We start from the raw sequence: 25,285 nt of genomic DNA on the forward strand, positions 1-25,285 counted from the left end.
ATATACCCAAGACACCTTTTTTAAGCTAAGCACAACAATATGTCCGAGACACTTCCTCGAGCTAAGTATGAAAATGTGTCTAAGGAGTCTTTTTTAGACTAAATTTAGAAATACGTTCGAGATGGAATCTTTTTTAGACTAAATTTAGAAATATGTTCGAGATGCATTCCTCGAGCTATACATGAAAATACATATGAGATGCCTTCCTCAGTCTAAGCATGAAAATGTGTTTGAGGTGCCTTAGGCTAAGCACAAAAATGCATCCAAACGTCTTTCTCGAACTAAGTATGAAAATACGTGCATAATGCCTTCGTGGGCTAAGCATAAAAATACACACAAGATACCTCCCTCACATGACCTTATGCCCGAGACACTCTTGGGTTAGAGAAGTCAAAGCACGACACATCAAGATTATTGGATATTGGAGACTCGAAAACTAAATCACTATGTGCCAAGCAAGCATTAAGCACGCCTCATCGCCTTAAGGAAGACCCTAAGGTGTATCTCTGAAGAAGAAATGTAGGAGAAAAATTCACCCCCTAATCGCAGTTCACCACATGGTTGCTCAGTCGGCACAAGTGACAAAACCCAAATGACATGACAACCACCAAAGCACAAGAACAATTGTGAACATAGAAGAAAATATTTTGCTATTATCGTATAATATTACATCGAGCCCAACCCGTTATAAAATTCATCAATTTATTATTACCAATGTCAATTATTGTTTATGTATTATTCTACTTTCCACCCTAGTCCTAACTTAAGCGTCGGAGGGACCGAGTCGAGCACCCCACCCAACTCTGGTCTTCCTACAAGTTGACTCTTCAACAAACACCCGAATCATCCTCTCGGGCATTTTTGGACTCTTACGCACGCGACCCACAACTGAGTCGGGCTGACAAAGATGTCATAGACAATCACACCATCACTGTGAATACACAACTTAAACTGCTGGTTAAGGAAAAGATTAACATACATATCTCCTCTCGTAGTTGATGTACAATAAAGTTATCATTATCCTCTAATCCTACTTAGTCGCCATTGAGGTGCAAAAAATCTTCATTGTTGCTTATGCGATGACACCTCTCACCAGCAACCTTCATAAGTATCGGCACACATGCTCGATGATACCGTCGGGTAAGCCGAATTCATGTAGGCAACTCTTCTCGCGGAGCGCCGTGCAAGCGCCATCCACTTTGATACTGCTTTCAACTTAACCCACTTGCTAGATGAAGTCGTGGCACCAGCATCAGGCACATTTGGGGTGCAGCTTCTGTTTGTACTGCTATCTGATACATGAACCAAGCCATTGTGTTGATCCCAGAGCATGGGGAATTGACCGGAGCACATGTCAGCCTGAGCGTTGAAACTCATCAGTGGGTGGTCATCTACTAGAGTTGCAGGATTGCTTGATGGCATATCGAATCCTGTGTTAGTGTTTAATTGGAAGGAATCAGATCTCTGTGCCAGACGAAAACCCATCTCAGGCAACATGTCTTTCATTTCAGGTAGATCATCTATGATGCCAATCCCTGCCTGAATGGGTTGATGCAGTAAACCCATATCAAGAACTGGATCGCCTGCCGAAAGTATATGTATGAACAGACAATCCCACAACAGGTATAAAACATAACACAAATTGATTTAGAAGTTTGGATGACAATTACCTTGATTTGTGAGGGGAATATAGGGAATGTGTTCATCCAAGCAGCCTATATCTGGGATAGTAAAAGTGTTGGTTGCAGGTGATAGCAACCTTTGACGGTTGTCAACCATTGGTTGAATGAACTCCATGATGAGACCCGGAGTCCTATAAGCATTTTCTTTTAATTTATCAATCAACACCTGCAACAACCACATGCGATTGTCTAGTATGAATATGGAAATTCACACACAGCAAATGACTTTAGTGGTTAGATAATGGCTTGAAATCCTCTACAATCCAAGCTGTAGAGAAACTCTACAAGCCTGTGTATGCTGACCATCCTGGACTGGTCCTTTCCGTTGACTACTATCGTGATCTCATCTTTTCTATTCTCCCTACAGAATAATTTAGAAACCAGAGCAAATACAAAAGCTATGTTCACCTTCAGCAACAAAAAGCACCAAATGTTGTCGATAACCTCCAAAACTATGGTTGTAGAAGATTTGCACCTTTCATTTAACACCTTTGTTATACACCATTCCTTGTCATCCATAATGTGCTATATAACTTATACAAAGCATTCAGCTTCACAGCTAGACCTTTTCATCATAGGACTTCAGCAAATAAATCAATGCTTGTGATAAGTGATTGTTACACTGCTAGTAGAGTAACCACATATCCACTGATGGTCCTACTGGATCATCTTAGTTTTTCCATATTCTATATGAATGCAAGAATTCTTAATTTGCAATGAATTCTCGAGAAAATTCACATTTTCCATTGTAAGATTAATTTAGCAGGCTTCTCCTATCTAAAATATTCTTGTTATTACTAGTTCTTATAAACCAACTTAATTGTCCTTCCTCATCCAATATGAGATTAAACCGGGGAATTCTAATATCACTTGTTTAGGGTTTGATGTATTCGTCAATGTCCAAAATAGCACAAAATTACCCAAGGACCAGGATGTTTCATTGGTAAACTAATCATCAAATTCTTCTACCTATAAAAAATTAGACCGAGAAGGCAAGAACTACAAATTCCACAAATAGGTCAATCAAAACTATGATAGCCCCCAATAGATTTCCAAGGCTATAGGAATCTCAAAATACATCAGACTTGGGCACTTCCAATCAGTTTCCGGTTGATTCCTGATTCTAATACAATCCAGAGAGCCTGAGTTGTTTGGACCTTCACTAAATGACCTACAGCAATGACCATCTATTTTGTCTTGGCATGATGCACATGCAAAAGATCATCAAAAGATATTATTGTTTCCTAAATACCTATACATTTGAGATCATGTTCAACAAATTAGGACTTCCATTTTAGGAACTCCATAATAGAATTTGATTCTCTAGAACTGAAGCCTCATTCCTACCAATTGGATATCAAGCATCAATCTATAACCATATTCTTTAATCTAAATTTGCGAACGTATATTAATTTCCATGTCTTAGTTCTTCTTGTCCGTTCTCAAAAGATATAAATCTATCTTCTCGGTGAACCTATTCCAGTACATAACAAGTGTGATGACTAACTTAAAGAAGGAATACCAAGCCAATATCTCTCTATACCATATATTTTAAAAATCTATATTGCAAGCATATATATATTTAAGTGTCGTAGGTTCTTTTTCATTTTTGTAAAAAATATACAATTATCTTCTTGGCAATTCTCTTTAGTACATAACAAATGAGGTAACTAATTACAAAATAAAGGAATCACTAACAATAATTTTGTTTAATCTCATAGAATGAAATACAAACCTTTTGTGTTGCAGGAAGTTCATCCAGGTAGTAAAATTTTTCTTGAATTATTGTCCCAAGAAGCTCATATATAGAGTTAAACAGGAGCACAACTCCTTGACTAAAGTTGTAAGAGTATAACTTCTCTGCTGGAACAATACATTTCTTAGCATGCTCAACTGTTGCCTCCCACATCTTATTTGACATCCCACTACCAAGTATCTACAGGTTAGAAAGAGAAATGAGAATCTACTAGTTCAAAAATAACTCAGTATCGGGGAACTAATTGACTTTCTTACATGGCGCAGCATATTCTGATCCATTATAAAATTCCTCAGGAAGTCCTGAACAGTCATTATTCCACTATCTGCAAGCCTTTTATGAAAAACACCATCTTTACCTATCTTTTCTAATCGCCATACATCATCATTCAATGATGGAGGATGATGCTTTTTATACACTGAAATCAAAACATATTAAATGTAATTTATGAGTAAACAGCTTCAAGATTAAAAGTAATGGAGTAGACCAAATGTAATTTATGACTTATCTTTGCATTAAACAATGGACTTCAATGAGAAGGCGAATAATACATACCAATCAAATAGATTGGCTTGTTGTTGTTTTTAATACAATAGATTGGTTAATATTTAAAAGATCAACATATCATCAGAGCAAAGAGATACAAAATAAGTTATGATTCTAATAATGGCACCATAGTGTCTTCACTAACTGACATTACATAAATTCAGGATACAGGCAAATGGCAATTTTTTTATCAGGTTGGTCCTTGATTCCTACAATGATCAGTAGTGACCTCTAGATCTCCAGTAAGCTGTTTAATATCATGTCTTGAATGCTCTGTTCTTCCTGTTTACACAGAGTAGTGATACTCTGTTCACATTGTTCATAGAAATTGCAAGTATTTTCACAAATAAATAAAAGGCAAACAAGGACTATGAAACAACAGCTGGTTGAGCGAAGAAAAAAATTATTTCCAGGTTACACATACGAGCCTAATTTAAAAAACCCTGTGCCAGCAAGCTACTAATATCTAAAAAAGGCAAAAAAAGAATATTTAAGTAAAAAAAAAATCCCATGGTAGTTTCTTTAGTTAAGTTCACAAATATTTCTTTAAACTAGTAACCTTAGTTTTGTCATGCATCAAAGATAATGTGTTCAGTTGGATGTTCCCATTGAAGTTGATAGATTTTCCAAAGACATCAGGGCTATCAAATTAATAGATTTCTATTATAACACAGGACATCTTAACTTGAAATGGTGCACTAGTTCTGTTCTGTTGCCAGTGTTCAGTTCCCAAGGAAATATAACAAATCCTTGAGGATCCTTGCACATGATGTCCAGAATATTATATATCATGATTATCAATAAAGTTGATAACACATCTAATCTGCAAAGTCATAGCATGTAAAATTTAGATAAACTTACATTCTCCACGATGATCCTTCACCAGAAAAGCTCCACTTACTGCCTCCTGAACTCTATCGATGCATCTGCTTTGAGAAACCCTTGCACCAAGTCTGAACCTTCGACTTCTTGTCCAACTGGAGTTATCAGTAAAGTTGGCATCTCCAAGACAACCAACCCCTTTGATCAGTGTGATCATCAGTTCACCAGACAGCAGAGGCCTTTTGCCCTCTCTTTCCCGTACTATGCTATCACCAAACTCCTTTTCAGTCCATTCTTCTTGCCCATCGATACCAAAATCACCATCAAGGACAAGAATTTCAACCTTGATTGAAGAAAGAGGACCACATGTGATAATCTCTCTTGAGTCAGAATCAACTATAACAATCTCAACAGGCTTTTGGCCCTCAGCTTCTATCTTGCTGCTCGTAAACAGTGTTCTAGGCAAGCTGTTCCGAAACTGTAGACGGTATCGATTGCTCACAGCTGTCTGAATCTTGTTAAGGGGAACTCTATAACATGCAAAATATAAAAGAAAAGAACACACGATTACATAATAGCAAAAAAAATATATAGGACATTTCACTACCAGCTAATTTAATCACTCATCAAGTTAATGCATGCTTTGTCTTACTTGGGTAGATTATGCAGGAATAAGAACACAGATACATGATTCATGACTATCAACGTATGATACGTTTATACTTCAAAATGAAAATAAATGTTAGTACATTTTCAATAGTTTGAATGAAGCAGCTAGCATATCAATTGAGGGGACCATGAGAGTTGGAATAATTGTAGATAAGAAGTAAAACAGAAAACTATAGTCATCAAAGGCAAGTGTAACAAAAATCAATGAAAAAAAAAATAAAATCATAATTAACAAATGTCATTGTCAAGAGTACCATCTTGGCTTTCACAAGTTCTATTGACTCAGGATTCAGGAAATTAAATTTAGATATAACAAGAAAATTTGAAAGTTCTAGCCAAATGTATTAAGAATCAAAGCATACCATGTCAACTAGATAATAGCAAAAATTCTCATGCTCTAATAGGAATATTACCACGTCTGACATGGCGAATACACTTAATTAAGCATCATGGTTAACCCAAAACCCTACCTGGGAGGTAAGTGCATATCACGCCATATAGCATTTTGCACCTCTTCTTGCACCTTGCAGGAAAAAAAAGAGCACTAAATAAGAAGTCACCTCTGAAAGTTGATATGGATGATTTTAGCTTCATTAAAAATGCAATATCTCTCAGATTCATGCAACTTCCGAGATAAAGGTATTATGTGCCAGAAAATCACCAAAAGAACGGGCTATTAGAAAAGGATGCCCATTCGTATAGAGAATTAGCCCACAATTATGCACATATAACATAAAAACTGCAAGGTAATTAACAGACTTGAATAACCAGAGAGTACGAATTTCATAAGAAAAATGACAATCAACCTAATCTTACCACACTTCGAAGAAAAGGTTCTATCTTTGGCAAATGCTGCAGTATATATTGCGTCGCCATCACTACTCTCATAGAACTGCATTGAAGAAACCACAAATAAAACAAAGAATCAGCCAATAATTATAAGACAATCTACTCACTCGATCGAGGTTCGCTGTCGCTTTGTTTCGGGAACCAACGGCACCCCATCGTCTACCCCTTCCCCTCCCACACCCCTCTTCAGACCCATCATGAGGAAACTAAGGGGTGATATCAGCAGAACACTTAACAGCGTCAATGTAGCACGATGTTGGAATCACTGACATATATGAAAGCGCAAAAAAGACTACTTTAGGGGCGAAGACACGCCGAAACTTCCCAAACCGTAAAGGACACACCCGTCCGTGGGGAAAAGAGATCGATTAAGTCCCATTAAAAAGGGACCACGATTCCAATATTCTTCCAGTCGCGAAATTGGCCCGAACAATCCAAACTCAGGTCGCGGGTTCAGGGTTTTGCGGAATACCGACCGCAGAAACGACATCGACGGGTGCTGTTTTGGAGCAGAATCTACCCTGGACGGTACCCAAAACGGCGAAGATTCGGAGAAGGGGCGAGGAAGATGGCGGAGCGCGCCGATCGAGGTCGGGGAACGTGAGGGGCCCGTCGCGATCGATCGAATACCTCGAAGCGATAGGGGGGTGGATCCCACATGGGGGAATCGATTCGGAAACCTAGATGCCGGTCGACGAGGTAAAAGCGGGCAGCGAATGAGCAAAAGCTCGGGGAAAGCGCCGGTGGTTTGCGCGCTTTATTCCGCACCTTTTCCCCCGCTTTCGATGTCGCCTTGGACATTCTTTTAGTGACTGGACCCTATTTTGAAAAATTTTGCACTTACCCACTAGCTCACCCGAGACATGGAAATGGTCTATTCATGGGTCCCGCATAGACCCACCAGGGTTAATGTCAGCTCCCCGGCCAGAACAAGAGTGGGCGTTTGGGTACGTGGTGGAAATAGTATTTATCCGTTTGGCATTAACAACGGCCAAGCCAATGCTTCCATTGAAATCACGTTATTGTTTTACACGCATAAATATAATATATATATATATATTTGCATAATCGAAAATTAACAAATTTAGCATTATAAATTTTAATGCATCACATATATCCCTTCATATACTAAAGGTATTTCATATGCACCATTATTGTCAAGATCTGTATGAAAAAATATTATGTTGTTGAAGTTAGAGAACTATATAAAATTATTAGTATAATATGATAATATTTTTAATGTCATATAAATTATTAGATAATTTAATGTAAAATAAAGTTTAAAGGTCAATCAAGCTCAACCACCAATGGATATATGCAAGATTTTAGGTTTTGGATGTCGTATATTTATACTAAATTATTGATCCTTATACCATAAACATCGTAGCCAGTATTCTAACTCCCACACCCACAACTAAATCCAAAGCCATGTGACCATATTAATTGCAAAAATGGATCTAAAATATAAGCAATGCCAATTATACTTTTAATTAGATTAATATAAAATAAATATATTCAGTTTAGGGAGTGTTAAGAATATAAAAGTATATAGATCTTATCTCATATACTGACTTAAGCCTTTAGATGTAATGACATTGATCAAAATTTAAGATGACATCAAATAGAAAACTAAAATTAGCTCACTCTCAATTTTATCAGTACTATTGGAAGAGAAAACACTTTGAAGAAATTAGAACAGACAAATCATGTTACTCGAGAACATTTTTCATCAGACAACAAGAATTCCCATTTCTGCAAGTAACACAAAGAGTTCTAACACATTCCAAGTGTAACTTGTGAAAATATAACTAATTTCCATAGTGGTCACACGATAAACAATCAGAAACTATCCTTACACAATGATGACTGATACAGTAACACTTCGAATGTTATATCGTTAAGTAAAGCAAATGACTGTTTCTATTATTTCGAGTTAGACAGCTCCATCTTGTTTCTCAGGAAGAATTTTAATGATGTCAGAAGCCCGGAAAGCTCCATTCATGAGCTCAGGAACAGACAGTTTCAGATCAAAAGTAATTCTCTGGAGTACATAGCATAGTGTCGTTACATCCTGCATTGCTCTGTGTGCTGGTCCGTCTAAAGGAATTTCATAGTGCTCACGAAGTGCCTTCAACGAAAAGGAAGGAAGCTTTGATCCTGCAAAGTAGAATAAATAAACAAAAATAGTTTAAAAAGTATAATTAAACTTGGATGGGTATTTGGGTTTTTTTATTCTCATAAATAATAAATAAAAACAACAAGACTGTAATGTCTTTGCCCTGTAAAAACTCGATAATAGTATATTTTATTTTTATCTAATCCTAAACTACTTCCAGCACGGCACAGTCTGATCTAGGGTGTTGTCAATAGGTCACATGCATCCTAGTGTCAGGTTGAGAGACTTATACCAGACCTATGTGACCTAGGAATCATGCCAAAAGTTCAAAATCAAACTCAATCTCATCAATCACACAAAGAACAGCATGATTGACCCATTTTCGACAAATTGGACCTACCCCTTTACAAGAAAAAAATGTTGAGATTGATATGCTAATCCAAAAATGGCACATTCAACACAGTTAACAGTGTCGATTCAAGTCACTGGTGTCAGTTCCTATAGTCTTCTAGTAGTTGGGTCAATCGTGTCAACCTATTTATGATCCAAACCCACCCAATCCTGCTAATTTTGTGTTGCATTCATGTCAAGTTTTTTCTGTGTTGAGTCAAGTTACAACACCCCCAAGTCTGCGTCCTGAGTGAGTTTAACCTAGCAAGACTTTGTAAATCACACTAGACAATAAGAGCACATCCACTAGAGGAAGTGGGGTGAAAAACAGTATCATGATCTAGTTAACTTACCTTGAAGTTATTTCTGAAATTCAATTTTTTTACTGCAGAGGTAGAACAAACAATTTTATAGGGATTACAAAAAAATGTGATATATATTTTCAGGATATACCAAAATTGTTATAAACCAACACCAACGAGAATCAAACTTAAGTTAATACAACAAAAACCTCAAATTTCGTAATACCGACTTTCTAGATTTTACAGTTTTGCATGATATTGGCTAATCAAGAAATGTGGCTTGCAACCTGAATTACCATATTGTGTCCAGTACTGCCACTTTTGAAGAACTGACAATGACCTAATCAATTAAGAGACATTAGGACTATTACACTGTGACATCTCATTACCAAATTAACACAAGCTAACTAAGTATTCTAATCATGATCAAAGTAATAGCTAGCCACACAAAATATTCTAGAATCTATTGATTCTTGGAGTTATCAAATAGATGAGAACCTATTATTTCTAATGAAATGCCCTTTTATTCTGGTCAATGTCATCAACACTGGTATCAGATACAATCAACAGATAGGACTAATGAATCAGTAATTTGTAATTTAGGAAAGAAATTTGTGATACAAGAAATAGGACAAATGAATCGGTGACCTACCATCTGCTTTCACCAGCTGGCGTGCAAGTGGAAGAGTGTCAACAAACATCCAGTCTGGAGGAATCTCCACGGAGCAACGCTGGAATTCTTTGATCATGAAAGGTACATCAAACCGACGTCCATTGTGAGCAACCCATATTACTGGTCTTCCGTCCACTTGGCGGCTCCGAACGTATTGCAGTAGGATAGGAACTAGCTCCCTAAACCTATGCTAAAATAATGAAAGTAAGATAGAGGAAATAGAGCATAGTTATCGAAACTTTTTCATGGAACCAGCAACAGGAAAGTTCAATTTTAGAAAATGTTACACATAAAATAAACATTTCAACAAAAGCATGCACATGCTGGACCTTACAAGCCAATCCTTGTTCAGAAAAGCAAGAATGAGAATGATCTTTCTCAAACTAATTGCAGTACCCTAGGAAAGATGACAATCTTCTGGTTCCATCAAAATTTCCTTGTTTGACATGTTGTCACACTGCTGACTCGCAGCCTCGTAGCATTAACTTCATACTTCTATTTCAAGATACCATGCTTTTTATGTATGCATGATACCATCAATAAGGAGATCAAATGTTCAATGAAATGGAAATGTCACCTGATACCACGTATGTGAAATCTGATGGAAAGAACAATGTCCTCTACATTATGGATATTTGGAAATGAATAATGAACCATCTTTACATACTACATTATATACACAGTTGAAGCATTTCCAAAATTGAAATGGTTAGCAATGCACATCAGTTGCAACCATGAATATGCTAAAAATGCAAATTCAGAACAGTCTATTGTGTTTGTGTGCCTCTTACTTGTGTGTACGTGTATACATGCATGCCCAACTCTATGTGCATGAATATAAATGAGACAATAAATTTACTTTGTTCAAGCATTTACATTAAAAAATGATTTAGAATATCGGAAGCAATTAATTGAAAATTATTATGTCAAACTCTGCTGTTGAGATAGAAAATTTAATAGCACCACAATAATTTACCAATGGTTCATTTTTTTGGCAACAACCATAAATTGAATTGTTTACTCCAACAGAGATAATAACAAGCAGATAAGCAAATCTAGAGCCTTCAAGAATAGACAAGCATACGTTGGGACATCAGGCTTGTTGACCATATAAGTGCGAATTCCATGAATATACGCATTTAATACATCTTTTTCAGGATTTATAAGGGTTTGGAATGTACTGTTCTTGCCACCAATAAGATCACGAAGTGCAAACTCAATAATCCTTTCATTTTGACGACTGAACCCAGTGGTTTCAATATCAAAAACAAGAATAGTTGCAGGCCGGTCAAAGGCTTTCCTGATAGAAATATTTTCTTGGATATGGTAACACTGAACAGCTTTAAGTTTGTTAAGTTCTGGCTGATTGATATCTTTATTTGTTGATGATCTGACCGTTACTTTGTCAACCTTCCACTCAGGATGGCTACATGATGTAATAAAACTCCGTGGCTCCCATCTCAACACTTGTACCAGGCGTCTTAACTGTTGCAGTTGACGTCGCCTAGTGTTATAAGGTTTCTCAGGAACCAATGTCGTACTAAATCTGAGAAATGTGAAAGTTGAATTGCTTCCGAGACTGTTCCACAATTGATATAAATTTGCTGACCAGATAGAAGCTAAGGACATTCTTTAAAGAGAGTGGATTTGGCATCAAGGATCTCCCAGCATCAAAACTCATATGAAAATCACCAACATCTGGAGTTCTGCAAACAAAAGTGCATCAGTGTACTGCTAAAATTCCCAGAATCTGCATCAACTTAGCATGTTTTAATCCTAAATGCAAATGTAAGGAGATCAAATCAAACTAAGATTTATTCGGGCAAAGGCCTTAAGACATGTATAGTATTTTGATCGATTTTCCACCATAAAAAGGTTTTCCAGACTGCCAAATTTGACCAACACAGAAATCTTGCTTCACGTCTATGCAAACTCTGTAACAGTTATTGACCAAAGATGTACTATGCCCTTGATTCCAAAATTCATCAGAATATCAGATACTTAAAAGGCATTCTGGAAAAACGTCTCATTTAAATCATAAACATTAATGCATTAATACTACCATGAAAAAATAATAAATTGTAACGCAACAGTAACCCAATATCTTCCCGCATAATGAATGAACTATAATACAAAGATTATAATAAAATAGTCGATAACACAGATATGACCGCTAGTTATGTTATTCCTGCATCACTACAAGAAAACATTCCTTGATGAACAGTTAAATGATACCGCAGAATTTCCATGAACATCCAGAAAGCGATTTATTGTGTTAAATACAATAATAAAAGATTCCTGCAAAGTATCACAATAAATGCTAATAACAACCGTCAAACAAAAAAAAGAACTTATATATGCCAATTTTCCATATGCTACTCCATGCTTGATGAAATGCCTGAAAGAGAACAATCGCACAGGATACATAAAACCACAAAAGAGCATCTCTGAAATTGCTACAATGTCCTTACACTGCATATGAAACATATAAAACAGTCGACACGGACAATCAATCAACAAACCACAAAAATCGTGACCACAAGCCATATGCTCGACAAAATTCCAGAATGAGAGATCCCAGCAGAGACTGCCCACAAACCCACTCGAAGAACAAGAGAAATCATACATACAAGAGCGGATCTAAGACAAGAAGAAGTACCAGGAAAAGTAGCACGCGACAGAGGGTGGACGGCCGAGGAAGGAAGGTATAGAGAACGATCACGGCGTGGGGCAAGTGGTGGTTATAGAAAAGCTTGCTTGGCTTGTGGGGAGAGGAAACGGCCGTAGACTTGGGGGTGGGAGAAGCGTGAGCTCGGTGGTGTTCTCCGGATCAAGGGGCAAGAACCACTCAACACGGCACGTGCCTCCGGTCAGAAGACACGGTCTCGGAAGCGATTTAAGCGGGGAGATCCCGTGTTGCCTTTTTTTTCCTCCTATTGGTTGAAATTTAATTGGGATTTGTAAAAGAAGCTTCGAATTAAGTCTGTTTTTCTAATTTAATTAGTATTTGTAAAACTCGTTAAAATTCAATCTGTTTTTATTATTGACAATAATTTACTATTAATAATTTCCTTAAAAAAATTAAAATAATATTTTTTATTTATAACTCCAATATTACATATCTTACTCTTTTTTTTTTCTATTTTTCACCGCAATACCTTATTTCGCTCTTCTACGCCTCTCCACTTGATGTTGATGCCTCCAATGCTCGCTTAATGTCCCCTACGTTGTCCATATAAATAGCTCTCTTGCCTTCTCAAAGAAGCCTCTAACATCATAGAGGCATTAAGGTAATCAAGCTTCAACAACCATTCGAACAGTTATTGTCGCTTCTGTTAACAACCTTTATAGGGGCCATCCCCCTTAAACGCACTCACTCAGATCATTATCGATTATATCGAAAAATAGGACTAAAAATAAGATGAAATTTACGTTTAGAGAGATATTTAAAAAAAATTATAAATAATAACAAAGAGGTTATGAGTAAAAATCTCGTTCAAAAAGAAAATATAGTCTTTCACATATAAGTGCTTTCATCAATAGTTATATGATGTAAAATTTTCAAGTAATATGGTTGACTTGAGTCTATATAGTGTTATCGCTTCACAATGCTTCAAACACAATGATGATCGTTGCTTTTATCGGGTCCATATTAAACATCTCGCATATGCCTTAGTTTCAATGATGATCGTTGCTTTTGTCGGGTCCATATTAAACATCTCGCAGATGCCTTAGTTTCTAGCCTTGGTGATCTTATTTTGTTTAGGTTACAACTTATTTGCTTTAATTTTTAGATCGTAAACTTTTGCTAATGAAATATGTAATTTAATTTAACTTTTTATTTAAATAAATTTGATTAGTTTAGGAATCTTTCATAATAAATTGTCAGATATAAATATCTATTTAAGGTATAGAAAAATAAAATAAAATAAATTTGATATTGATTGAATATTATAAATCTTGATTGAAAATCTTACGAATATTTAATTTTACAAGAATGAATGTCTATCGATCAAAAATATTATCAAAAAATATTCTTCAAATCAAGTCATAAATATTGTATTCTTAAAGAAAAAAAATTATATATTTGATCTAATATAATTATATTTTTTTATCTTGAACTTATAAAAATATATTATAATATTATAATCCATCGAATGAGTAAATTGAGCTTTTCTTATATGAGGACCAAAGTACAAAACCTTCTTAGTAGCATTTTGCTACTTGAGATAGAGTGTGTCAAATAATTATCTTTTTATTTTTATTTTTATCTTTCTGTTATGAGAAGATGTTATTGATGTTCTTGTTAGCCCAAGGTGCCTCCATGATAGAAACATAAAGTATATGAGGTGCCACCTATACAAAGACCAAGGTTGAGAGATGTTTCCTAACTCAGTCTCTCTGACACCCAACTTAATAACTTTAAGCATACGAGTGTGTACGTAAGTGATCAAAAAATGATCCCCTTTCATTATGTTCAAGATGAGCTTTATACATGATTGTCAAAGGGTAAAATATTTTGTGAAATATTTTGTGTAGATGCACCCTTAATTGCCTCCAACAACCTCTCATTGGCATTTTCTCCATGTGGGAGATAGAGGAGACAACCAACAATTGCCTGCTTTGGACCCTTGTTTACGTGGGCAAATAGATGAGCGGTGGTCTTTATTCTCTTCTTCTAACTTGGATATCATGCAAAGGTTGTGTCAAATGACAATTGGTTAATGATACGTGTCGAATAACCCTATCATTTGCCTCCCTCGCATGATTGGTTCTTCGATTTCATATATTGGACAAACGCCGAAGGGGATCGGAGTTGCCTAACCTATGCCTTGAATCGATAACCTTTGTCCCTTAACAAATGGTCATTCCTCGCTGATAGGCCCTCCTCGATAGTAGATCAATCATTGTCGATGTAAACCCATCTCTCCTTCAGGTGTGGAGGTTAGCAATGATAGATTGGGTGTCTGTCCTTCCCACCTCAATAATGAGGAGGGGTCAAGTTTCGACCTCCATAGCTTGGCGATGGCAAAAGAGGGGGGTCGGGTGCCCGACCTCCCTACCTTGGGTGAAGGAGGCTTGTTTTTACTCAAGGTGCTCATATATTACAATCGATTTTTTTTTCCAACTTACATGGTCCACCATGTCGATCGGCTACATTGGGCAGTGGCCTACCCACCTTGGATAAATGAGAGGTCGACGCTTAACCTCTCTACCTTGGGTTCTCTTTCCTTTGTGCCTCCCGTAGTGATAGATTTATTCTCATACAGGTTAGGTTTTCCTACCCTGAAGTAATACTTATATCCAATACTATAGGAAAGAGATTGATTCTCTCCCTATAAATCCCTCTTGGCTATGAGGGCGAAGCTCTTTATCTCATTTAAGTCTTTGTGATTTCTCTTATGAGCTTTATCTTCTTAGCCTCAATTCTCCTCTATAAGGCAAGTTGATCCTTGGTCTTTTTTTTTAAGATATTATTGTAAGATGTTATTATGAGAAGTTGTCTCAAGGCAAGTCAATTCTTGGGTGTATCATCTTCCATATGCATCAGCTCTTCAGCACCTCATTCTTCTATCTTTGTAGGTCGGGATGTCTTTCATTTCTCTCATAAGCTGATCCAAATCTCATGATCATCAAATGGCCGAGGAGGTTGGTGCTTCATCCTTAGACGACCCAAGAGTAGAGGAAGTTCTGACCTATTAACTATTGAACTTCCCTTATCGAGGAGGTGGAGGAGGCCCATGTTGAACTTTTTTAGAGCTTAAAATGTCTTAGCCAAAGTTACTAGTTATGTCATCCACATAAGCTTCACTATTATGTCATCCACGTAAGCTTCAACATTTGTCCTATATAATGCTCGAACATCTTGTTCACCATAATTTGATATGTTGCTTCAATATTTTTTAACATGAAGTGCATGACTTGGAAGTAATATATGCCTTAGTCCATGATGAACGAAGTATTTTCCTAATTCTATGTTGTCATTCTAATTTGGTTATACCATAAGAATGCATCCATAAAAGTGATGAGCTCATAATCCGAGATAATATTAACTAACTGATCAATTCAAGGGATGGGATAGTAGTCTTCATGTATCCCCTGCTGAGATCAGTATAGTCAATACACATTTTTTAATTTTTCATTAGCTTTTTTAGTAAGGACAACATTAGCAAGCCATTGGGGTTACTACATCTCGGTAATAAACCCTACTCGTAACATATTGTCTATCTCGTCACTAATTATTTGCTGGTGGTTAGGAGCAAACTTGCGAGACCTTTACTTCATTGGTTGTGCTTCAAGAGAACTGTTCAGGTGATGTTGGGCTACGATAGAGTTGATTCTTAATATATCTCTTGGCAATCATGTGAACATCTTAGCGTTTTCCTAATGAAAGTTGATGAGTTGCACTCGTCTCTCTTCGGGAAAGTGTTGCCCCAACCTTGACAGTTCAATCGGGTCTGGCTTTGTCTAGGGGCACTTCAATCAGTGGCTCCAATGACTTAGGATGTGGGATGGACTAATGAAGTCTTGAGAGTCTATAGGTAGTGCCTCCAGTCAAGCTTTCTTCGATAGGGAGATTATCATCGAGTAATACTGTGTGACTTCCTTGGGTTACTTCTTAGCTCTTCCAATGTCAGTTCTCATCAGGAACTTCATCTTTGTGTGATATGTCAACACCACCGCTCTCAATTTGTTCAGTGTAGATTGGTCTATGATCGTATTATCCTATGATCACATTATACGCCGAGAGAGTATCCCCCATCATAAACTTAGCCATTATAATTTTGGAGCAAGGCTCGTCTCCGAATGTGATGTGCAAGTTTATAGCTCTAAGATGTGAAATAGAATCGCTAGTGAATCTCGTCAACGAGGAAGTCATAGGGATAAGATCATTTGTTGATAGGTCAAGTTTTTAGCAAGCATCAAAGTAGAGAATATCAACAAAGCTATCTGTGTCAATCATGACATTTTTACCCAAGCGTTGATCATCCTCGTAGAAACAACCAAGGCATTCAAGTCAAGATACTTCGTCTCTTTCTCGTTAAAAGTTATATTGAGTCATCTTCTATCCTTACGCACTATTTAATGGTAGCTCAGATGTAAGTCTTATAACTCGAGAAGTTGCCCCTCCTGTAAGATAGGTTCAATAATGATAATATTGAGGTCGGGGTGAAGGTTTTCAGTACTTTTGAATGAACCGCTCAAGGTGTCTTTGACATATGAGCTCTTTAATATGCTTTTTCAAGTTATAATAATCTTTCGTATTATAACCATAGTATTAGTGAAACTAATACTTGGATCTGTCTCTTTTTTCCAATGATGTCTTCATCGGGTGAGGGTGTTTTAAAAGCCTCTTCTCTTTTATTTATAAAAATAATTAATTCTAGTCATATTTGAGGGGGTTAGCTTGGAACTTGGGTGAGATAACTCAGGTTATTGATTTCTCCTCTTCTGCATCGACCTCAAGGTTAGGGTTGATTGTAGCCACTCTTGCTTCGATCACTTGTGTGACTTCTCACACTTGCCTGAAACTATTATCTTAATGATAACATACTGATTAGCCCTTTGAAGTATCTCGAGTACAATTGCTAGTGGTATTTCTATTAATAACCAAAAGAGACAAGAGGGCTTGAGTCTCATCATGAATGTCTATATTATAAGTGACAGATGGGCATCTACCACACCTCGGATCTTATTTGTAAACCAAGCAATAAAGTTTGCATGTATTTCGGTCTCCCCTTGCCTAAGTCCATGGAGTGTTGTTACTAAAAGCCATGAGCATATGTTCCCAAGGAAATGAAATTCAAACTCATTCACAAGTTAGGCAAATAACTAATGGAGAGCAGTTTTAGGTGGGCATAACATTCTCGTGTTGGACCTATTAACATAGTCAGAAAGGTGTGACATATAAAGGTGTTTGTAATGTCATATTATAATATTTGAGCGCGAAAAGCTATAATGCATTCATTAGGTCAGCACTACCATCGAACACTTATAAGGATAGGTGATGAAAGTTCCTTGGAATTAGTTCATCTTAAATTTTCTGGGTGAATGATGACCAACTCGATGTGGGGTCGACCAATACTTCCCCCTTTGATTATTGGAGCCATCATCGCATCTCCTCCAAACACTAATTGATCTGTTGTAGTTGGATCCACAAGAAATCCTTCATTGAGTTTGTTGACCGAGCCTTAGATTTTGGTAGGTTTGAGTGGTGGTGCGACCCGCTGAAATCTACGATTAGGGACTAAAGTACTACCTTGGCCGACAATTCGATAGATCTCAAGTGTTCTTAGAATGTCGGCACCATGTCGGGTTAGGAAACCTCGACAAGTGTTGGTGGCATTGGCTATTAGGCTAACTAGGGCAAAAGCAAATTGATGGCTTATATCGTGCTTGTTAGGGATCTGTACTTGCCAAGTAAGGTTTAAAAATACTTAGTTGAGGACAAATAGGTGGCCTAGGGCCGTCATTGAGGGTGAGAAACTTGGTTCATTGAATAAATGCTAATATCGCATTAATATATGTGTCAAGGTGGATGCAGCCATATGCAAAAAGGGCAATTGTTGTCCCCTTCAGGTGAAAGTATTATGGGTCAGGGGCAAAGCCTTTTCGTTTAAGTGTTCATTAAAATGGTCAACAAGTGGGAGTTCTTGCAACATTGGGCCCTCCTTCTGGCGTAAAAAATGTTACGAGAAGATGTTGTTAATATCCTGTTTAGCCATACGTGATCCAGAACTGTGTGTATAGGGTTATCTGAGGTGAATTTAAGATGAAAACACTAAACTCATAACGTGTAACTTAGATGAAGATCGAGGTCAAAAGATATTTTTTTATTTGAACCCTCTAATGCCTAAGTTAATAATTTGAGGTAAATGCATTTAGATACGAATGGTCAAAAAGTGATCCTCTTTTATTATGTTAAAATAAATTTTTATACATGATCGTAAGAGACAAAATATTTTATGAAATATTCTACTAAGAAGCAGCCCCTAACTACCTTCATGAATCTTCGTTTAATCTTTAATAAGGGGAAATAACTTATAATTCACGTGAGTACATAAGTGAGATAACTTTTATTTTTTATTTTTTAATTTAGATATCATACCACGATCAACGATCACCTATCTAACGATTGATAGAAGAACTTCTCTTCGTCACTTTATTTTTTTCTCTTTTCATTCACCTATCATTAATATATATATATATATATATATATATATATATATATATATATATATATATATATATATATATATATATATATAACTATTCCCACTGCATCAAAATCCTTACAAAAGTAAGCTCCGTTGTATGAGAGAGAAAATGGGCTTGATGACATGATCCAAAATGGTAATCATCTCAAGCCTTAGAACCTCTAAATGGCACATTAGGAGATAAGACTTTAGTTATATGTATCAGAGATGGAACAATATCTTTAATGTTCTTGCTTTTTAATCGAAAAATAAAAAAACTAAATGATCATTGCTTTCCATTCGGAAAAAAAAGAAACAGTGGCTGATCATTTGACCTGCACCCACTTGTATGTGCAAGAGGCTTTCTTGTTTTTGCCTGATGGAATTTAACCTTTTTGTTTTTATTGTGTTACATTTTTCTTGACTTTTTTGCGGTAATGATATTTTACCCTCACATTCGTCATTCTCGTCTTATCATTTTTTCGATCATTTTTAAGGTTTAAGTAAAAAAATTAAGCTAAATGTCACGTAGATTGGACATGTCTTGCACTAACAGCATGTCCCCGCCGTAGCCGACGTAGCGACGCCGAGCATGATCCTCACTTTGGCGTCGCGGACCCGCTGGCGCGGCGCGATCTTGATCCGCCAGAACCCGCGGCGGCGCCGTCCCTGGCTGCCGTCGAGGCGATGGTACCCGCTCCTCTTCCAGAACCCCTTCAGTCCGCCCCGGTACAAATCCATCGTCGCCTTGTGACCGAGCGAGCAGGAGAGGTAAGTGCCGTTCATTTGGTTGGATGACGGTGGCGGCACCGTCGATCTCAGAGCACTGTGTTTCATTGCAGTGCATGCACTGTGCTTCGTAGAAAGATAACACGAATCTATTATCGATCTTCGTGGAACATCTGCGGTTTCCTTTGGCAAGAAGAATACGGTTTGCAGGCTCAGATCGGACCGGCTGTGGAATCATCTGCAACCGGAAGTGAGGAAGCTTCGAGGCCGGTGCAAGTGGAATCGCTTCTCTTTCGCTACATGCTGACTGCAGCTGAGGCCCACCGGTGAGCGGAAACACACATGGCCGGCTGTAGAATCCTTGGAATGTCATCAGATCATTCCAAATGAAAGCTGTACTCTTCTTGCAATATATTCCGATGTCGGCAAACGCTGCATGCACCCGTTTTCGTAGTGCGGTATACAAGATGTATTCTTAGCTTGGCGTGCAAGGTTCTCAATGATACACATCGACCATCGATTGCCGTGACCTGTATCCCCCACCGGGATTCCAACCCTCTCCGATTTGCCCACCCACCGCTGCCAATCACGTGGGTACAGCGCAGCGCGGGATTCCACGTCGGCCCAACCCCGTCCGCCATCGGCACGTGCGACCGCCATCGCCGTCGCTCAGGGTCGTCGCCCCGGCCTCGGCAAAAGCGGGCGGCGCCCGAGACGCCGGTTCGCACGTGCCACCCCTCCGCCTCGACGCGATCCCTTAACACGTGGATCTCGCGTAGTCGTCAAAATAAGCGATTTTAATATCCCAATAAATATTTTTAAAAATAATTATCGAATGAAAAATCGAATTTATCAATCGATAAATTCGAAGTATTTGTAGTAATAAAAAAGTGCAACTTTTTCCAGCTTGGGAAAGTAAAACGAGTGAGAGGGTGGTGACGAATCGCTTTATATGATACCCGCACACCGAAAGCGGAGGCTCCCACTACGGTCTCGCTCGCTCCCATCACTCTCGGTCTCCATCCGAGATGGCGAAACGCTCTGCGTCGCCGGTTCCCACAATTCCCCGGGCCTTGCTCCCCCTCCTCTTGCTGCTGATGGCAGTCGCCTCCCCACCGTCGGTCTCGGCGTCGAGGGCCGTGATCAGGGACGGCACCTCCTGCACAATGTGCGCCTCTTGCGACAACCCCTGCCTGCCCGTCGTTTCCCCTCCCCCTCCACCTCCTCCTCAGCCGCCGTCCACGGCGCAGTGTCCCCCGCCGCCGTCGTCGTCGTCGACGCCGGGCACCTTCTACTACTACTCCCCTCCGCCTCCGTACGGAGGAGGAGGAGGAGGAGGCTACTACTACCCTCCGCCGGCAAACATCTACTACACGGCACCGCCGCCGCCCAACCCCTTCCTGCCATACTTCCCCTTCTACTATTACAGCCCCCCTCCACCCTCAGACCACAATTCCGTCGCCGCGCCCTCGAAACCCTTCTTCTTCACCTTCTTCTCCTCCTCCATCCTTCTCTTCCTCTTCTCCCTAGCGTAGGAGACTCTTTTTCTTTGCCTTCCCTACATGCGCCACTCCTCTTCCCGAAATATCCCTGTTAGCTCTTCCCATCCCCTCCGACCGTTCCCAAAATACCCCTGGTGCCGCAGTAAAGGCAGCGGCAGCCGGAGCCGCGGAAGAAGGCAAAAAGAGGGTGAGACTGTCTTCGCCGCTACCAGTCTCTCTCTCTCTCTCTCTCTCTCTCTCTGTAGCAGTAATTGTCGTTTACTCTGTTGACGTATCCTGTGATTCAGTCATATCATTGTGGAATTCGTGTTGTAATAGTTATAGGGACAAGAACAATAATGCTGAGATATGTATCGATGAATAAGTAGTTTATAAGTGGATGCTTATTTAGTTTGATGGGTTAATCCTAGAGCAGAGCGCAGATGAGCTTGCAGATTGACGATACGTACAAAGATGAAGAAGAAGATGGAGAGAGTACACAATCGAGGTGGTGGAAATGTCGGCGGCGGTGTATCGATCACATGGGGGAGTTTGGTAGATAACGACGCTTGGGGAATGATGTGGTGGTCTGTGCGTGCAATTATTGCTGCAAGCCACCATAGTTTGGGATACGATTGCCTTCTAAACGAACGTCACTTGAGTTGCCGATTTAGGTTGGGATAGGGGCATTAACTCGGTCCAATCTAGTGGAACTCTTTTTATTTTGGCCCGTCTCTATTGAGGTCGAGTCAAATCGTAATGTCTCGATTCTTTTGGGCTGCCTATCTTATCCATCACCCTCAATTCTACAACCTAAATCGATTGTTATCATCGATACTATAAGTTGGGCTACCTGATCTATCGTTAGTGCGTCGTAGACCGTCTTTGCATACGTATAATTTACGAACCGTTACGTCGTCTTTGGAACAGCACAAAGAGCAAGTCGCAACAGCCTCTTGCTTCGGCTCCGTGCCGCGTGTCAGCGTCGCCATACGACAGCTGGAGCTGTGACAAACCCTCCTCCTCGTTGCCTCCGCCGGCCCGAACGTGTCTTCGTGCGTGCCAAACTTCTCGCTCTCCTCCGCTCCTGCGTGCTTGTGTGGTTCCTTTTCGTGGGTCCCACGCGTGAAGGCTCGTTCATCGCCTTTTTGAGCCGGCCCCACCCTTTCGACACGGCCACGTGGATAGTAAGTCACCTGAGGCGGATTTGTTGCGCACTTTTCCCAACAATTATCTACACTATAATATATTTTTCATTTTTGCACTCTTAGGCCTTATTGTTATTCATTTGTAAATAAATATAATTATGTCCATTAACATATATTAATAGTCAGGGAAAAAAAAAAAGATAGTTTCAGCATCTCAATAAAATTCCTAACTCTATAATTTTTAAATCATTATTATTTAACGATAAAATAAATAAACTTATGGCCACCAATTTCACTGATCATAAATATGGCTCAAGCTAGCAATTCAAAATAAGGATAAATTAATCTAAAACAGCAAAAGAAATTTTTGAATTTTTTAATTCATTTTGGACTATTTTGGATGGGCAAACTTGATCTAAATCAAAGTTGTCCTCCATTATGATTAGTGTTGTAATTATACATAAGTTGGAATCACAAACCACTTTGACTTGAAAACAACTTCATAACCCTAATGAATTGTTTTAGGAGTTAGATGTATGCATTGGAGAATCTTGGTTTCTTTTTAAGTATATCTCCAATTGGATTGTATTCAGTGGTATATCTGGCTAAGCTAACATGTGATATTGAGTTTCATATAATATCCAAATTAGAAAGAGAAGATAAATATCATCATTTATCCATCTAGACAATGGTATAAGATAGACGATTATAGATTATCTCCTCATTGTTGCTCGCATGAATAAAAGATTAAACATAAATTATTAGAAATGATTAATGACTACCTCACTATAAAAAGCTCATATTTAACATAATAAAAAGAAGATCACTTTTGACCACTCTATCTACACTCATCATATATCTCATATTATTAATTTGAAAATTGGAGGGATGGAAACCTCTCCTAATATTGATCGTCATGCAAGTAGTACCTTAAGAATTTAACATTTTCATCTCGGATGTATATTGAATAACCACGTTAGGTTGACTTTACGACTTTTTCTTTTAATAATAAAGGAATATATAATGTTTTAATTAATAAAATAGCATACATTTTATTCATTAATTAGATGAGCTATATATAAATTTAAATAATTATTTTTCACCTTGTTAATCATGTAAAAAAAATAAAGAATTAATAGACCATAAAAGGTGAAGGAAAGCATTAATATTGAGATCGGATAATCTCTCTCTATCTCTCAAATCTATCTCGAGAAATCTAATTTGAATGTAGGAGAGATTACATCAAGAACTCGTTTTATCTTTGTTTAGAGAACAAGTGCACAATTACATTGGGAGCCAGCCTTCTATACCTCATACAACATACATCGGTTCTGTTGATACGGATCAATCTAAACCCGTTCAAATCAATCAACCGGTTAAAAGATGATCACCAATATTGATGTTAGATGATAATATTTTTAAAATCTTATTTAAAAATTAAAAGAAATCAATTAGTTCATGATACAACATATTTTGGAACCCTGGACACGTCACCGCTGATATCACACGCAAAGTCAGAACCGTACCGAGAAGTTGTTCCACCTATCCCATCCCAAGAGCTTGGGGGGATGCCGTCTGACGTGACTTCGCACGCCTCGAGACGACGATCGGTTAGAGGCGTCGTCCCATCCCTCGAGGGTCGACGACTACGTCGAATCGACGTGCTACCGATCCTCGTGCAATAATATAAAGCCCCAGACTGATCTCCGGCTAGATGAGGTATAAAAAAAGAATTATACCCACTACTGACTTAATCGTCGGAGGGGCCAAAGTCGAGAACCACCCGACGAAGACCATTTTTGCAGGGAAGCGTCACCACCTACGGCTCGCGAACGTCCCACCTTGAAAATCCTCGATCGACATCTCCAAGGCGAGTTGTCAACCGCCCCAGATCCCGACCGACGTCAACTAGCATCCCTTCCCGAGGGCACGACCACCTCGTCATCCAGCTCATTCTGCAAAAGGCTCTCGACTTCGACCCATCAATCTAGCCGACTCATCAACCACAGTATATTTATTCGTTAACCGTTTATTTGACAAAGCAACGTATTGAGATCAAATTCCGCCTCCTTCACTTACAAATCAATTGAAATCCAATACAATTTTGATGTCTATTTTTCGATAAAATAGGGAAATGTTGTTAATTTTGGGTTGGTCAAAGGAGAGACAGAGCAACTTTGACTTGTTTTATTTAAGTGGTCACAGTCCGATGGTTGGTGTCACGTCTTCTATTTATCCACCCCACGCTGAGTTGTTTGTCCCGCGACCCAAACATTTCATGCGCCACGTCAGCCTCGTGACTTATCTCATAAATCATGTCTTTGTTACACCCATCAAATCACAACTAAACTTGTCCAAATTCATTATTATTATTATTATTATTGATATACTATTTAAAACTTTTAAACAATAGAAGGTTCGAAATTTTATGTTTCGATTTTTCGGCCGATCGAACCGAGTCAATTAAGACAACTAAAAAGTAAAATAAAAAATAAATATATATTTTTAATGTATTCTTTAAACATGATTGGATTCGAGCAATGAGATCGATAGTGGACGATGGAATCTTTCTGCATGGGACGGTAAGAGGGGACGAATTTATTTATTTTTTTAAATAAAAAATACTATACGAGAATAAATAAAAATAATAATCTTAATTGAATAAATAAATATGAAATTGGTCAGACTTTATAGTGTTATAAGTTATATTATACATGAAAATGAAGTGGCATTCGATGAGATTAGGGCACGCAGGTAAATATCAAAACGAGAGGTGGTCCGAGATAAAGATTAATAATGGATTAATTTTGAAGCAAATAATATTAAGTTAAATTATTAATAAAGAATTAATAATCTAAATCCGACAAGATGTGGAACTACCATCTGTCATACATGTACAAACGGAACAGCCAACCACAAAACCCA

At 38.2% G+C, this 25,285-nt stretch overlaps 3 protein-coding genes across 4 annotated transcripts; 1 reads left to right on the plus strand and 2 right to left on the minus strand.

The window, feature by feature from the left end:
* Positions 1–934: 934 nt before the first annotated feature.
* Positions 935–7,002, minus strand: LOC135645304 (calmodulin-binding protein 60 B-like). Its single transcript, XM_065163571.1, has 8 exons — positions 6,432–7,002; positions 6,292–6,367; positions 5,946–5,998; positions 4,846–5,336; positions 3,696–3,856; positions 3,418–3,618; positions 1,671–1,848; positions 935–1,583 (listed from the first exon to the last, which is right to left on the minus strand). The coding sequence occupies exons 1-8, from the start codon at positions 6,521–6,523 to the stop codon at positions 1,090–1,092; spliced, it is 1,746 nt and encodes a 581-aa protein (XP_065019643.1). The 5' UTR covers positions 6,524–7,002; the 3' UTR covers positions 935–1,089.
* Positions 7,003–8,095: 1,093 nt separating this feature from the next.
* Positions 8,096–12,718, minus strand: LOC135644712 (exonuclease DPD1, chloroplastic/mitochondrial-like). Of its 2 annotated transcripts, none has more exons than XM_065162568.1 (4): positions 12,465–12,718; positions 10,890–11,511; positions 9,785–9,984; positions 8,096–8,481 (listed from the first exon to the last, which is right to left on the minus strand). In XM_065162568.1, the coding sequence occupies exons 2-4, from the start codon at positions 11,432–11,434 to the stop codon at positions 8,258–8,260; spliced, it is 969 nt and encodes a 322-aa protein (XP_065018640.1). In that variant the 5' UTR covers positions 11,435–11,511; positions 12,465–12,718; the 3' UTR covers positions 8,096–8,257. The 2 variants fall into 2 exon arrangements, with proteins under 2 accessions (XP_065018640.1, XP_065018639.1); XM_065162567.1 differs by having other exon boundaries at positions 9,785–9,990.
* Positions 12,719–20,759: 8,041 nt separating this feature from the next.
* Positions 20,760–21,266, plus strand: LOC135644219 (extensin-1-like). Its single transcript, XM_065161687.1, has one exon. It carries the CDS (start codon positions 20,760–20,762, stop codon positions 21,264–21,266), a length of 507 nt encoding a protein of 168 aa, XP_065017759.1.
* Positions 21,267–25,285: the final 4,019 nt, after the last annotated feature.

The sequence above is a fragment of the Musa acuminata genome, chromosome BXJ3-8, assembly GCF_036884655.1.
Source record: "Musa acuminata AAA Group cultivar baxijiao chromosome BXJ3-8, Cavendish_Baxijiao_AAA, whole genome shotgun sequence".
NCBI classification, from domain to species: Eukaryota; Viridiplantae; Streptophyta; class Magnoliopsida; order Zingiberales; family Musaceae; genus Musa; species Musa acuminata.

What these genes read in the sequence shown, in the direction of transcription:
- LOC135645304 (XM_065163571.1), bottom strand. Translation starts at nt 6,523, where the DNA reads ATGATGGGTCTGAAGAGGGGTGTGGGAGGGGAAGGGGTAGACGATGGG. An exon ending in GAAGGATCATCGTGGAGAAT is followed by an intron (nt 3,857 to 4,845) that starts GTAAGTTTATCT and finishes TTTTGATTTCAG; the next exon opens with TGTATAAAAAGCATCATCCT. An exon ending in AACTTCCTGCAACACAAAAG is followed by an intron (nt 1,849 to 3,417) that starts GTTTGTATTTCA and finishes TGGTTGTTGCAG; the next exon opens with GTGTTGATTGATAAATTAAA.
- LOC135644219 (XM_065161687.1), top strand. Translation starts at nt 20,760, where the DNA reads ATGGCGAAACGCTCTGCGTCGCCGGTTCCCACAATTCCCCGGGCCTTG.
- LOC135644712 (XM_065162567.1), bottom strand. Translation starts at nt 11,434, where the DNA reads ATGTCCTTAGCTTCTATCTGGTCAGCAAATTTATATCAATTGTGGAAC. An exon ending in AACAAGCCTGATGTCCCAAC is followed by an intron (nt 9,991 to 10,889) that starts GTATGCTTGTCT and finishes ATTTTAGCATAG; the next exon opens with GTTTAGGGAGCTAGTTCCTA. An exon ending in CCAGCTGGTGAAAGCAGATG is followed by an intron (nt 8,482 to 9,784) that starts GTAGGTCACCGA and finishes TCTACTTTGCAG; the next exon opens with GATCAAAGCTTCCTTCCTTT.